Here is a 14,932-nt window from a genome sequence, read left to right on the forward strand (position 1 = left end):
GCACTTAAACATGTAGAAGTAAATGCAATTTTCGAACATAAGTCCCCTCCACGTTCCCAAGCCTTCGAAATAATCTCAGCACAGTTTTCATCACGGAGCCACATTTCTTCAAAACAATACAACTTTTTTTTTTCTTTTTTTTTTTCTTTTGCTTTGGCACAGCTTCTTTAATACACAATAGGATAGGTAAATGATCCGACCCTCTCTTAGTGAGATGAGTAACAAACGAGCCCATGAACATCTCTCTCCAGAGCTAATTTGCAAAAAATCTATCAAGTCTTTCTTGGATATTTTCCTCCCCACCCCTATTATTAGTCCACGTATAGCTATGCCCAATAAAACCCAAATCCTCAAAATGGCAGTAGCTCATGGCATTGCGCAATATCTCTGCCTCCTCTACACAAAAACTCCTTCCACTAATTTTTTCCCCTAAGTGAAGCATCAAGTTAAAATCCCCTCCACATAACCATGGCTTGTCATCTGACCCCTTTAAGCTCTCCAAAAGTACACTAGTCTTGTACTTGTTTTCGTCCTCCGGATGCCCGTACACACCAGTAAATCTCCACTCATCATTCCCCTGAGATCCTACCCCAACATCAATATGATTTAAAGAGAAGGATTTCACTGCCACCGTCAACTCATTTTTTCATAACAAAGCCAGACCCCCCCCGTCTCCTACCCTCCCCTTCACACTCCACAATAAAACCCGAAGTAAACTTTATTTTTTGTTTTATTTTTTCCATTTCAAAAGCTGTCAACTTAGTTTCCAAAAGAAAAACAATTTGGGGATTTTCTAAGAAAATAATACATTTTAACGCATTAAATGCAGCAAAACTCCCCAAACCCCTGCAGTTCCACGAGAGGATGTAACTCATCTATCACCGAGAGCCCAAGTAGTGGGGCTGGCCACCTTTTCAACAGGTACGGACACCAATCTCCTCTTATTCCCTCCCTCCTGCTCACTATTAAAAGTTTCAACATTATTTTGATCAGGTTCACACTCTCTCCTTTTTTCTCCATAAATCAGCACATCACTCTTCATACTATGATCATCATCCCTCTGCGTTCTTTTCCGCCCTTTTGCCCCCTTTCCACCCCCCTTTTTACTACTATCATCAATTTCCAATTGCCCCTTCTCCAAAGTCCTTGTTTCCCCACTAGTAAACAAAAAGACATCACTCTCTGCTTTCTTCCCCGAGTCTTCACTATTTGCAAAAAGATTGGCAGAGCTATCAACGCTCAATTCCACCTCCCCTATCTTATTAACCATATCTTGCACCTGGGCATACACCTCTGAATTCGAGCATTTCTCCTTCGGCTTTGTAATAAACAGGGCCTTCGCACACCCTTTTTTGTCCACCCCTTCCGGCTGCACATTAATTCCTGCATTATACTTCTAAGGCGAAGCTTTCATCCATGCCCCAAAAGCGATATTCGAATTATCTATTTCTTTGATCTCATCACATTCCTTTATCCCATGTCCCATAAGCCCACAACAATAACAGAACAAAGGCAACTTCTCATCTTTCACGTCAAAGAATTCTTCAACACCCCCTCTTAATTTCAATTTCACATGCTTGATTAGAGGTTTTCTCACATCAATTAGAAAACGAATTCTAATTGATTTATCAGTGCCTAGTTGAGCAGCATTATCCAATTTTACAAAAACTTCTACTTTATTACCAATTTTTTCAACATTAGCAATATTTAAGCGACCTTTAAGAGGAAGGTTGTACACTCTAATCCACATTGGCAAATGAAAAAGTTGAGTGTCAGAGGACTTTACCGAATCAGCAATTTCACCAAGAATCAGGGCATGTCTATCAAAGTGCCATGGTTGTTCATCAATCACCCTATGCTTATCTCTCCAATGATAAAATTGGAACATGAAAAGGTTTTTGCCAATATTGGTAATGTCCACACCATGTTTAGGTTGCCAAACACCTTTGATAGTTGCGATAAAGGCATTGGTATTGATATTACGACTCGTCCAAATTCTTCCAATTAAAGCTAGTTCAACACGATCGTCCTCGTCATCCTCACCCGTATCGTCCCAATCGATTGCTTCATTCAAATCAGAATTAGTTATGATCTCCTTAATTCCATTCTCCTCTCCTTCCTTCCCTACCCCGGCAAGAGATTGTGAGCTATCTCCCATAATTGATCGTACAAAAACTAGAACGAGAGAATAACAATGCTGTGAAGGAACAAATTCACACAAAACAGAAGAGGAAACTCGATCCACAATCGAGAAAAGCCTTGAAAAACAAGAAAACCTAGCCCCAAGCGACTAGAAGAAACCCTCCCAAGGAAAACCTAGAGGGAAAAAAAGTCGTATATATATAATTTGGTAAATGAATTTATTATGAAAGTCTATTATTAGAAAAATAGATATTTTAAAATGTGTATGTATGCATATTTATATATATTTCACCAACAAATATATATCGTTTCTTCTTGTTAACTAAATAAAGTCTTAACAATATGTATTTAACCCGTAAAACTTTGTTTTATTTATGGTAGAGTAGTACGTAAGTCTACATATGTCATAATTTTTTTTTTGTGATCACGAGGGGCAAGCCTCAAGAAGAAATTACAAAGCGAAAACAAGGAAAAAAAATAGAAAACAGAAAAAACAAAACAGAGAACAAAGAAAAAACACAAACCAAAACTAAACACTCCTAGCTAATCAGAGCACTACTCAACAATTTATTCCAAGCTACTTAAAATCAAGTTGACGAAGAAGGCACCATCCGAAGCCTTGTTACTCCCCGCAAGTCCTCCAATAAAACGGCTCGAATTTCCCCCGGGATCGCCTCAAAGAAGACTATTTTCTCAATGGACGTTACTTCGAAATTAAATAACCAATCGGTCGTTCGATTAGCTTCTCGATAGAAATGTCCTATTGTAAGTTCCCAATCTCGATTCTCAATCAGGGCCTTACACTTACGGATGATATGAATAAAAGGGGAGTTGGTTGGGATAGGAATCATAGGATCCACCAACATTCTGACAACAATCTCTGAGTCAACTATGATACTTACTTTCCGATGTCCACCATTCCAAGCCACTGCTAAGCCACGCATGACAGCCAAAAGCTTTGCCTTAGTATTCAAAAAGTTGCCACAGTTCATCGCAAAAGCCTCATACAACTCACCACGATGGCCTCTAATTAAACCTCCAGCGCCTGCAGGGCCTAGGTTGCCTTTAGAGGCCCCGTCTATATTAAGTCTGACCCAGTTCTCCCTAGGAGGAATCCACCTAATTAGCATTTCTTTCCGCTTCCTCTTACCAGGAGAAGTACATAGCAAATTGTCTTCATAAGCTCTTTTTATGTCTCCTACTCGAGTCATAATAAAACTCACTTGGTCTATAGGAATAGCAGAAGCCCTCTCAAAGCTTTGCTCTTTTCTCCACCTCCATAACCACCAGCACGATGTGGCAAACACCAAAGGCCAGTCCTGATACCCATATGCTTCTTCTTGGCCTGGCCTAAGTTATTCATTAACCAGGTTCGGAACAAATCAGTGTTCCAATTAGCAGTAGCATCAAATCCCTTTTTTCTCCAAATCAATTGAGAAGCCGGGCACTCTATAAGTATATGATTCATATTCTCCTCAATATATCCACAAGTATAACAACGAGGATCCATATCAATATGTCTCAAAAATCGATTTGAATTTGTCATAAGATTATCCTTGCAAGCCAACCATAAAAAGAACCTGATTCTCTGAGGAGCTAGTAATTTCCAGATTTGATCCCACTTCACTGTTCCAGATGCTTGATTTCCTTGCTCCATCCTAATAATCTACATAGCTGAATTGATTGTAAATCCACCAGAGGAAGAGCCATTCCAGAAGATGTTATCAATGGAATAATCCTCATCTTCAATCAGTTCATGTGACATTATATTTTTCAATACATCACCTGGAAAATAGTCAGCAAAGTATTCAAAGATCCAACCCCTGTTAGGGTCCCACATCTCGCGAACCATCCTTTCTAAAGAAGAATTAGGAGGATCTGCAATGGTTAATTCCACCAAGGGAACCTTGGTTGCCCACTTTTGTTTCCAGAAAGATGTGGAATTTGGCCATTGCTAACCGTTACATCAATGCCCCTTCGCAGCACATCCACGTTTTCCACCATTCCCCTCCAAGCATTAACATCTCCACGTCGCAGTGACCTTTACAATATTTGTGGCGAATTACACGTGACCACAATGCCTCAGGTAGAACGCGCCACCCTAGTTTGGTTAGAAAAGCTGCATTAGCTTGCCTCACTTACCTAAGTCCTAACCCCCCTTTCCTTCTTCAGAGTAGTCACTCTGTTCCAGGCTACAACATGCATTTTTTTTTGTTCACTATTGCTGCCCCATAAGAACCCTCGAGTGATTGCATACATATGTCATAAATTATATTAAGAGTTTATGGTATCAATATATATTTGGAAGGATACACTAAATTTTTTCTAATTTTTTTGTAAGGAAAATCTTTTGTATCCTTTTATTTATGTATAAGATTTATTTCCTATATAGGTATTAAAAAAAATAAAATAATAAAAAAAAGAACTAAGGCACACATCGGAAGATGACACGTGTTTTTGCTGGTGTGTCTTTCAGTGTATAGTTATTGATTGATGATTGATTAATTGAATAATTGATTGATGATTTGTTATTTTGACCTCAGATTGGATTCTCAAGGGCCAAAATACTAGACCTGGCAATCTTAACCTAAACCCAATGACCCAACATAAATGACCCAACTTGTGACCCGAAATTGACCCAAAATTGACTCGAAACCTAAAATCCACCCAACTCGAAGTGGACTTGACCCAATCTTGACTTGATAGTGTTGATACCCGAAGTTTGAAAATTTTTGCCTACACCCCGAAGTTGGTAGAGATGCCTACACCCCCACTCCTTCTTAATGACGTCATCTTGGTTGTTTTTTCCGTTGTGAATTGCCTATAAAATAATGTTCATTTTCATCACTGTAAATGTTCACTTTTGTATTATTAAATGTTCATTTCTGTATAATAATTATTAAATGCTCAATTATGCTAATACGACATGAAATATTAAAATTACTGTAGTTTTATGTTTGTGTTTCTAGTTAACTATTTATAGTAGTAATCAAGGACAAAGAAAAAGTTTATTTCCTTCTTAATAAAGTTCATTTATAGTAGTGCCACCAAAAATTGAATAATTGGATATTAAACTAAGAGTACAATACAATTCTACATATATTATATATCAAACACAATAAAGTGAATAAACTTCTCGATCCTGATAAAACTCAAGCTTGTATCATTTATTCATATTGTGCGACTCCATGTCCTTTTGGTTTTCTTCTTTTTGTCATCTTCTTTCCTTGCTATTGTGCGGCCTAACACACTATATGCACAAGTCTTATTTAATTAAAATAAAATACTATATTAAATTTGAGCAAGAATAAAGATTGAAATGATCCAATTTTCATATGAATATAAACACGGATAAGTATGAAAATTGACATGGTCGTTCAGTATATAAATGAATATGTATTAATATATGAATGAACATGTATTAATGTTAAAATGATCATCTATTAATGTGAAAATGAACAACTATTAATACATGAATGAACATATTTATAAATATGAACATTTATTAATATATAAATGAACATATACTTCGTATTAGTTTGAAAATGACCATAAAAGATAATTATGGATGAACACATACATAAAAAATATACGTAAATAAACACTCTTGAAGCTATCAGTATGTGATTGACTATATATCCATATGAGAAAAGAATCAAAATGAACCTGAAATATTTAAAGTAGATAACAAAAACATGAACATTTATCAAAATTTAATAATCGTGTGTTAATATGTGAATGACCATATACTATTATGTGATTGAACATCTACCAAAATAAAAATAAACATTTATCAATATATTATGATATGCCAGTATACTAATATATAAATGAACATTTTATCAAAATGAAAACGAACATGCATAAAAAAAAATTAAAATAAATAAATAAATAAAAACAACGAACCAAATTTGTTAATACTTATATTCCTTCCAGAATTTTTTTTTCTTCTCTGAAAGTGTTTCCTTCATTCTACAAATAAAAATAAAATAAAAAATAAAATACAAAGAATGTATTGATTTAATTAACTAGTTTTAGAACAAAAACTACTAAAAATATAGTATTATACTTACATTGATACCATTTCCATGATTGATATTTCAACTATGTTCCTGAAATACAATCGCAACAAACTAGAGTTTATACTATTTTTAATTCCAAACTTGAAGAAAATAACTTACTCTTGTAGAATTTTGCCATTGTTTTGTTGAATTTTGAAGTGATTGAACAATTTTTTGTAATAATTTTGTCATTAAAGTTTTTGATGAGAGAAAAAATGGTTGAGAAATGGGTGAGGAGAGAGAAAATGGCTGAGAAATGAGTGAGGAGAGAGAAAATGCAAATAGAGGTTTTGTACAATATGAAGGTAATTGGGTAAAATGTAGCATTTTGATGGGAGTGTAGGTAGAGATCCATGCCTTAGGGTGTAGGGATAGATAATTACCCGAAGTTGGCTCAACTGTACCCAATCTGATCTTGATCCGACCCAAACATGACTCGGTATATGAACCCAAAAATTCACCCGACTTAAACTAACCCGACCCAAATTGATCCAACAATACCCAAACTTGACCTCGACATGATCATATATTGACCCAAACTAACCCAATTAACATTTGACCCAAAATGACCCGATTGCCAAGTATACAAAAGACTCCCTAAATCTTTAGCCAAGCAACGTTCTTAACGTATAAATCAAGAAAGATTAAAACAAAAAGAAGTAATGAGTGGGCCCCAATAACGGTTTTCCTAATTGAAACTATCTATGTAATAGTGGTAAAAAAATTAAAAACTAAAGCAGGTAAAATAAAAAATAAATAAATATGGTAGGTAAATAAAAAAAAAATACTACGGAGTATTGTTTATTAAGATGTCATAATTATGACCAAAAATCCAAAATAACAAGTAAAATGACCTAATTAAACGTTTATTAAATGTCCCAATATGAAAATGCCTAAAATATATACAATGATGTGTTTTGAACAAATTAAATATATAATCAGATACATATGATACTGAACCCATTTCAATTCTAGAGTTTAGGAACGACCAATTTGACCGATTCAAGTTCTAGTTCCCTTTCCTAGATATTTGACGGGGTACTAGTTATGCTCACCCCTTATTCACATAACTAGGTAAATAACTAAATACACTTTTTCACACAATCACATCAAATGAAGTGCTACAAGTTACAAATCAATAATAAAAATAACTTGTCTATGCATGTCTTGAACTTTTGAAGCTCTTATTTATACTGGTGATTCCAACACCAAATTCACATGTAATACCTTTTTTTTTTGAAAGAAATTCACATGTAATACCTTGTTCTTGTATAATTTCACTTAGCTTTCTTTACCCCAGTAATGGAGCCCGATGAATCGATCGATATCGAATCGTATCGTAAGAATAAGTGTGCCAAAAACAGGCATGCTGTTAGAGGAACATAATCTCTAGCAGCACATTGCTTATTACTTGCATCAGATTTCCCTGTTTGTGGTCCATTTGACCAAAACAAGTAGTTCAACAATTCAGCACCTTTGTCACCCGTAAATCGATCCGGTACGAATGTTTCTGGGTCATCGAAGATCTTTGGATCCCTCATTACAATTGTTTGATACCCACAAAGTAACTCACCCTTCTTAACCGCGAACCTTGTATCGTGTGTTTGTAACTCAAAATCCTTCCTAGCACGTCCAAATTGTAGAGGTACGGGTGGTTGAAATCGTAGTGTTTCGTACACGAATGATGCCACGTTAGGCATGTCTTGGACTGCACTAAAGCTCAACAATGAAGGTGAGGTACATTTTTCCCTTACTTCCTTCCTTAGGGTATTTTGAATTTCGCTGTTGTTTAACCCTAGATTGTTAACCAAGGCAGGTAAAAACCGCGAAAATCCACCAAATGCATTAAACCCTATGATGAATAACAAGTTATGTATTGCTTCTTGTTCAGTCAACCCAAACTCTGTTTTGCCTCGTTGAATGACTTCTTGTGCTTCCTTAGACACGAAGCTTACGAGCTTGTTATAGTCCCCTTTAACCAAGAAAAAAGGGTATGTCCATGAATGTAAGAAGATTTCTTCAAGAGGTTGGAATAAGTTTATGTTGACTATCGGAAGGAGTTGTATAGCAAGCCATTTATCGATCATAACATGGCCTGTTTCGGCGAGTTCTGGTGAGTAGTTTGCAGGGTCGGCTCTAAGCATTCCTTGTGCAAGGAAGTTGAATAGGCACTTCTGTAACGGGTTTAACACGTTGGCATTGCCATCTTTGGAGATCGATTGTTCGACCGTGTTCCACATGATCTCTAAATTTGATATGAGTGAAGACACCCATACTCCTGAGCTTTTCCTTAGAATGTCTGTTGTAAAGTTCTTAATCTGTTCACATCAACAAAATATATCAGCAACTTGTAAGTAAATGTTTTAATTTGTTAATCACTTTGTCTCTTAATGTTTGCACCATTTGACCCAAAAAACTATCACATAAAGTGGGCCAAGGTGTAAACAAAAGGGTACTACGGGCTTGTTCTCTTTAGCTTAATTTCATTTCAGTCCAGTTCAGTTCCAATCAGTTTATTTTCTAATTTCTTTCTCTCATAAACAATTCAGTTCATTTCAATTCAGCTCAGTTCAATAAATCAAAATAAGTCTTAAGGGAGTAGTAATAAGACTTTTAATGACTTAGGGCCTATTCACATTTACTGAACTGATTGGAGCTGAAATGAACTGAACTGAACTAAACTGATTGGAGCTGAACTGAACTGATTGGAGCTGAAATGAACTGAACTAAACTGAAATGAATATTTTATGAGAGAGGGAAATTAAGAGCTGAACTGAACTGAATTGATTGGAGCTGAACTAAACTGAAATTAAGTAAATGTGAACAGACCCTTAAACTAATACAAATTAAAGTACGATACTTTACTACTTAAGGATACAATCATCTCGTTAATAGTTTTCAATTTATACGATGACTTCTTTAATAAGTTGTATCACGAGTTGAATAAATAAATAAAAAGTGTCATGAAACAAATAAAAAGGAGTGTAGTAAATTATTTTAAAAAGTTTTTTATTTAAACGTATTTAAATATTTCTCGCGAGTAATACTTATATTGAAACTTAAATTAAAAATGTGGAGTGGATAATAATAAATAAAGGCTAATGATATATGTAGCTATTAGGACTATTTATAAACATTAAATATACCTATTAAAACGGAATTAAGTTGGAAATTTATGACAAAATTACACACAAATCGGTGTAATTAATGTTAATTTATCCTAAATATTTCCTTTTTAGTTTTTTTTTAACATAGCACTTAGGGTAATGTTTATAATTTTCCATAAATAAAAGTATATTAAAAAATTTATAAAAATGTTTAGTATAGTTAAGATATTGTTTTATTTATTTAAAATACAAATTACAACTAAAATAAGGTTTACTAGATTTAGATAAGTTTAGATGAATTCAGATACTCCATAAGTTCAAATACATTAACATAGAATAAGATATGTTCAAATAAGTAAAAATTATTATATTCGGAAAAACATGCAAATGCTATGCGACGAAGAATCGAAGAGGCTACTGTACCTTTATAGCTTTTCACTAAAGCAAGATAGTAACAAAACACAAGGGCCACATCCATGTGAAAAGTCAGCCCATTTTTTGGAGCAACATTCACCCCAACAAGGCAACAATAGGCCATACCAAAACATTTTGTACCACATGAAAAAAACGTAACATGCACACGATGTATACTGCGAAATACTTACCACAATACAAGTATACAACGTTAATTTTCAATTGAAACGTTTGTAGTTTTGGGTTTGTCGCACATTTTATCTCTATTATATAAGCTTGTAGTGTGCATTAAAAAAAAATCTTGATATCCTTCTAAGCTTATACAAATACTGTAATTTTGAATAAAAAGGGCAAGCTCATATCTAAATATCTTCATTTATCAACCTTTTTCTTTTCAAATTACAAATTAGTAATTATCTCATGAACTTTTAACAATATACCTGTAAATTTAATTATTTCTCTCTTTTGATGTAAGAAAATACGAAGTATAATTTATCCATCTTCTCTACTTTTACTTCACTATCTCGCAATCAAACATCAAATAAGCTCACGGCTATCATGTGACAAAGTTCTCTAAGCATTTATGTTCTAACTATCCTTCTTATCATTCTCTTATGTATGGCCATATCATATGCTACACTTATTTATTTAATTAATGTAAAGAGAGAATTTTCTTCGTTTTTGTTAACAAAGAATTGCAAAAGTAAATTTAATTAAATATAAATAGTTTTTCTTACTTCACCTTAAAAAAATAATATTCAATAAAAATAGTTTCAGTTTAGTAAAAAATAAGTTTAGTTCAGTAAAAATAATTTCAGTTCAGTAAAATTAATTTCAGTTCGGTAAAATTAATTTTAGTAAAATAAAAATCAGTAACTTTAAAAAAGAAATATAATAGAAATTCTAAAAAATAATAATTTCAGTTCAACAAAAATAATTTCAATTCAGTAAAATTAATTTAAGTTTACTAAAAATAATTTAAGTTTAGTAAATATAATTTCAGTTCAATAAACATAATTTCAATTAAGAAAAAATAAGTTGAACTGAATGGGGCCTTATATTCCATACAAAGATTAGTGAAGTGGGCCTACCTATTAAGAGTTGATAAGTATTAAATTGAGTTTATATTGAAGTTATTTAGTTTTTAAAGAAAATTATAGATTCTGTAGTATATTTGAGGTTGAATTATTAGACTATGTATTCACCTTATTTTTATTTTAATTTAAGTTATTTTTGTCGCATTGAATTTTTTCTTTTGTTAAATGAAAAATTTATTCTAAACTGAAATTAATTTTTTATTAAATTAAAATATTTATACTAGATTTAAATTATTCTTAATTTTCTCATTGATATTTATTTTCTAAAGTTACTGAATTTTATTGATTATTAAAAATTATTTATTTTGAAATTTATATTAAACTAAAATTAGTTTTTTCTATATGTGATTGAGTTTCTTAACTTGTTTGAGTAGAAAAAAAGCCCTAATCATAAATAATTTAAATAAACAATTAAACACACATCATCTATCAAGTCACCAGTCACGATTTTTCAATTAATGTATTTCCTTTTAGTCTTTTAGCAATTTGGTCATATTTGCATTTTTTTGTAATGATTGTATACTTTATTTACTTGATTAGTATCACCACTTACCTTTTGTGTTAATTTTTTGGGCTATTAAATGTCCTTTTCTTTGTAAAGGGAAAAGAGCACCTCTGAGTAGAGGGAGTACACAATATATTTTTCTCAAAACAAGATTATTATGGAGTACCGAGTACGTAACACAATTTTCTCAAATTTTATATCAAAACTATTTTAAAAGTATATTACAGTATTTAAAACACTAGGCATTGCCCAATCTTTTAGGAATATATTCCAGATGAAAATTTTTATAATATGATGTGTAGTCGGTGAGAATATATTTAATTTTTAGAAAAGAGTGAACGAAGTTAAAAAAAAGAGAGGATAGTAAGGTTAGTACTAGTAGGAGAGAGATTCCATAAATAATATTTGTGTAGTAGAGGAAGAGAGAAATAATATTTCATAAAATAATAATGGGTAATCACCAAATAAGAAAATATTCATTTACTCCGTAATATGTAATGGACATAAATCAAAAGTGTTGCGATTAATATAAATGAAAAGAGTAGTTATAGCCTTATAGGTGCATGTGTTGTGTACTTGTGCCTATATTTTCAATTCACAGATTTCACACTCAAAGTATTAAGGTCAAGTGCCAAAAAATTGTGATCTATTCTGTACTCTACAGGAAACTAGCTATTTCACTTTATAAGTACAAAAAATCATATTGCTTTCGTTATCTTTATAACTACCTTCATTTCTTATTAACCACCACACAAAAAAAATAAAAATAATAAAAATAAAAATAATAATACCCCTTTGTTTTAATTGATTAAAATGGATTTTTTTTTAAAAGGCATCAAGACAGATGATGAGAATCGATCCAGATTTCTTGAAATCAGAAGATGAACCATAACCACTTGAGTTATTTTTTAATAGTATTTTTAATTTTGGGCAGAGGTTTAATACTTCTAAGTTTTGATAAGGTAGAGCAAACGGAGTGTGTAGATTTGTGGGACCAAATATTTGGAACCTAATCATATAAAACAATTTTATGCAACATTCCAAAAGCAAAAAAAAAAACTGAATGAGTACATTTTTTTTTTAAAGATAGTTGAAACTTGAAAGTGGAGGACCATAAACGTGTTTCGTGTTTTATTGCACAGTAGAGTGGCTACCAAATTTATCAATAAACTCTAATTTATCTCAGTTCTATTATTTTTCAAATATAGACAATTAAGACAGCTAGCTTGTTAAAAGAAAAGAACGTGCTTTTCCAGCTTTAAATGTAACAATATTTTCTTGCACAAAAAATGTAACAATATTTTCTTGCACAATTTTGCTACTACTATATGTATATTATTGAGATATTTAATGATTCAATATCTATTTTGAATACCGCAAATTATTTAATGAAGAATATGAAGATAATATGAATTCCACATATTATTTAATGAAGATAATATGGATTCCACAAATCATTTCAAGATATTTAATGAAGGTATTATATGGGTTGGTGTGTGCATGTGGCCAGGGGTGATCCACAGATATTTTATAAACCTATTACAGTATTATTACTCCGTATTATTTGGGTAGAATAAAATAAAACTTTTGTTTTTTAGTTACAGAGAACTCTGTATCAATTGCTCTAATAAGGATTATATTCGGATACATACCTTGCAATAATAGGGTCAATTTCATTTTAGGGAAATATTATCCGCATGAAAAATTAAAATATAATGTTTTTTTTTTTTGTGAAAAAATTAAAATATAATGTTAAACCACTGTTTTATTTCTTTCACCTACTTTTTTCAAAATAAATGTTAATATTGAAAAAAAAATTCCTATTCCCCCTTTTATTTTTATTTACTACTATTTAAAATTTTGAGTCGTTTTCAAATAATGCAATTATTGAAAAACGGAAGAACTATAAATGACAAATTTTCATACAAGACAAATTCTTATTTGATTTTTTTTTTTGAGGTAATTATTTGATATTTTCTTATTTGAAGGAGAAATTGCATTTTATTTGAAAAGGGAGATTTTTTACATGTAATTTATTGTGAATATAATTATATGTAGCCGTACTTTATCTTAATTAGAAAGAATGGAGGAAAGAACTTAAATCCATAAGAATAATAAAAGATTTGAAATTGAGTCTTTGAGCTCAAACTATTCAAAGGTATGGAACAAACCAAGAACTCTATTTATTTTCGGTTGCATAATGGTGACATTATGAAATCAATTACGATTGTAAATTTGCAATATAACAATACCAACAAAAAATGTTCTTACAATAGTTTTAATTTAGAACCTTTCTATTACAAGTTCACAACATGTCAACATACACGATCATAACTTTTAAATAAGAACTATGAAAGAGTTACTTTGGCAATCTTAAGACCATGAGACCATCATAGTCTTTGGTTTATAAAGATCAATGAGAAATGTATGTAGACGAAATTTGATCTCAAGTTTTGATTATTTATCATCTCTTAAACTAGCCGTTTCAACAAAGCTAAATTTTTGAAAGAATATGTTCAAACACTATTCAATTCATCTAGCATAGTTAATTAATATGTAAATCAAGTAGATGATAATATGATACAATTAAAAATAAAGTATGAATCAAAATGTAAATCATTATATAATATAGTTTAATTCCATACCTTAGCATGTTTTTCCTCAGCTGTATCAAGATAAACACCAACCCTCATATCTCCCGTAAACTTTGTACTAGGCATATAATCTCCAACAAGAATGTCCTTCTTTTCAATAATGTTCATATCAAATAGATGAGAGAAAGATGGAACATCTAAGACAGCAATTACTTTTGGATTAACATCAACAAAGAAAGGGAAGCAAGGAGGGATATTTGTCCTAAACACACTACTATTATGTTTCTCCCTTTTCTTCTTAAAGAAAGTGTCTTGCCCTTGGAACCAAAAGTAGTTTAGCCTATCACCAATCGGCCCGAGTAGCGGCAACCCGTAGCTTCCGGGGATGGACCGGAGCGGGAGGTTGCCGCCACTCGGTGGAGGTGTTGGTGTTATGGTGGTGGGGATTGGGTTTGGGGCTGACATGGTTGATATGGTCAGCATTTTGGACCCTTAAGGTGGTTTGCCTTGGCTTAGCTTAGCTTGTTGTGTCGTTTGTTATTGTGAAGTAGTGGAGTTTGTTGTTGTTTTTTGGGTTTTGGCTATTTTTTTGTATTTGTATTTTGGTGTAACACGAATAAATGTAGCATGGGATAGTTTATAATAATGTTATGTGTAGGTGTCCGAATTAAGTTAATGAGATCTTAAGTGATAAGGCATGGAAAGATTTGATTGGACAAGAACGTGGGAAGCTACAAGTTTTCTAGCGAGTTGTACTTCCACGAGTTGTACTCTGCATTTATTCATTACTCTGTATTATTCATTCCATTCCGCAATAATTCACATAATATATTAAACACAAGTTTAAAAAAAATTGAATGAGTTAATCAATTACGAAGTACTAAATTATAAAAGGCGTGTATGGTTTGATGTAAATTTACGTGTTTGAGTGCAACTAGTCAAATCGTCTATAAAATAACAAGGTTTTCTTATAACATTGACGAAGTAACCCCTATCAATATCAATAAATATA

General features: G+C 32.2%; 1 protein-coding gene across 1 annotated transcript; it reads right to left on the minus strand.

Annotated features, from left to right (window-relative positions):
* Positions 1-7,053: 7,053 nt before the first annotated feature.
* On the minus strand, positions 7,054-14,569 carry LOC110716734 (fatty acid hydroperoxide lyase, chloroplastic-like). The gene is made up of 2 exons (XM_021895366.1): positions 13,972-14,569; positions 7,054-8,521 (listed from the first exon to the last, which is right to left on the minus strand). The coding sequence occupies exons 1-2, from the start codon at positions 14,401-14,403 to the stop codon at positions 7,481-7,483; spliced, it is 1,473 nt and encodes a 490-aa protein (XP_021751058.1). The 5' UTR covers positions 14,404-14,569; the 3' UTR covers positions 7,054-7,480.
* Between the last annotated feature and the right edge of the window lie 363 nt (positions 14,570-14,932).

Source organism: Chenopodium quinoa, unplaced genomic scaffold (genome assembly GCF_001683475.1).
Source record: "Chenopodium quinoa cultivar QQ74 unplaced genomic scaffold, ASM168347v1, whole genome shotgun sequence".
NCBI lineage: Eukaryota > Viridiplantae > Streptophyta > Magnoliopsida > Caryophyllales > Amaranthaceae > Chenopodium > Chenopodium quinoa.

Excerpts from the sequence above, each read along its gene's own strand:
- LOC110716734 (XM_021895366.1), bottom strand. The coding sequence starts at position 14,403 with ATGCTGACCATATCAACCATGTCAGCCCCAAACCCAATCCCCACCACC. Across the intron at positions 8,522-13,971 it reads CTGAGGAAAAACATGCTAAG|ATTAAGAACTTTACAACAGA; the intron begins GTATGGAATTAA and ends TGATGTGAACAG.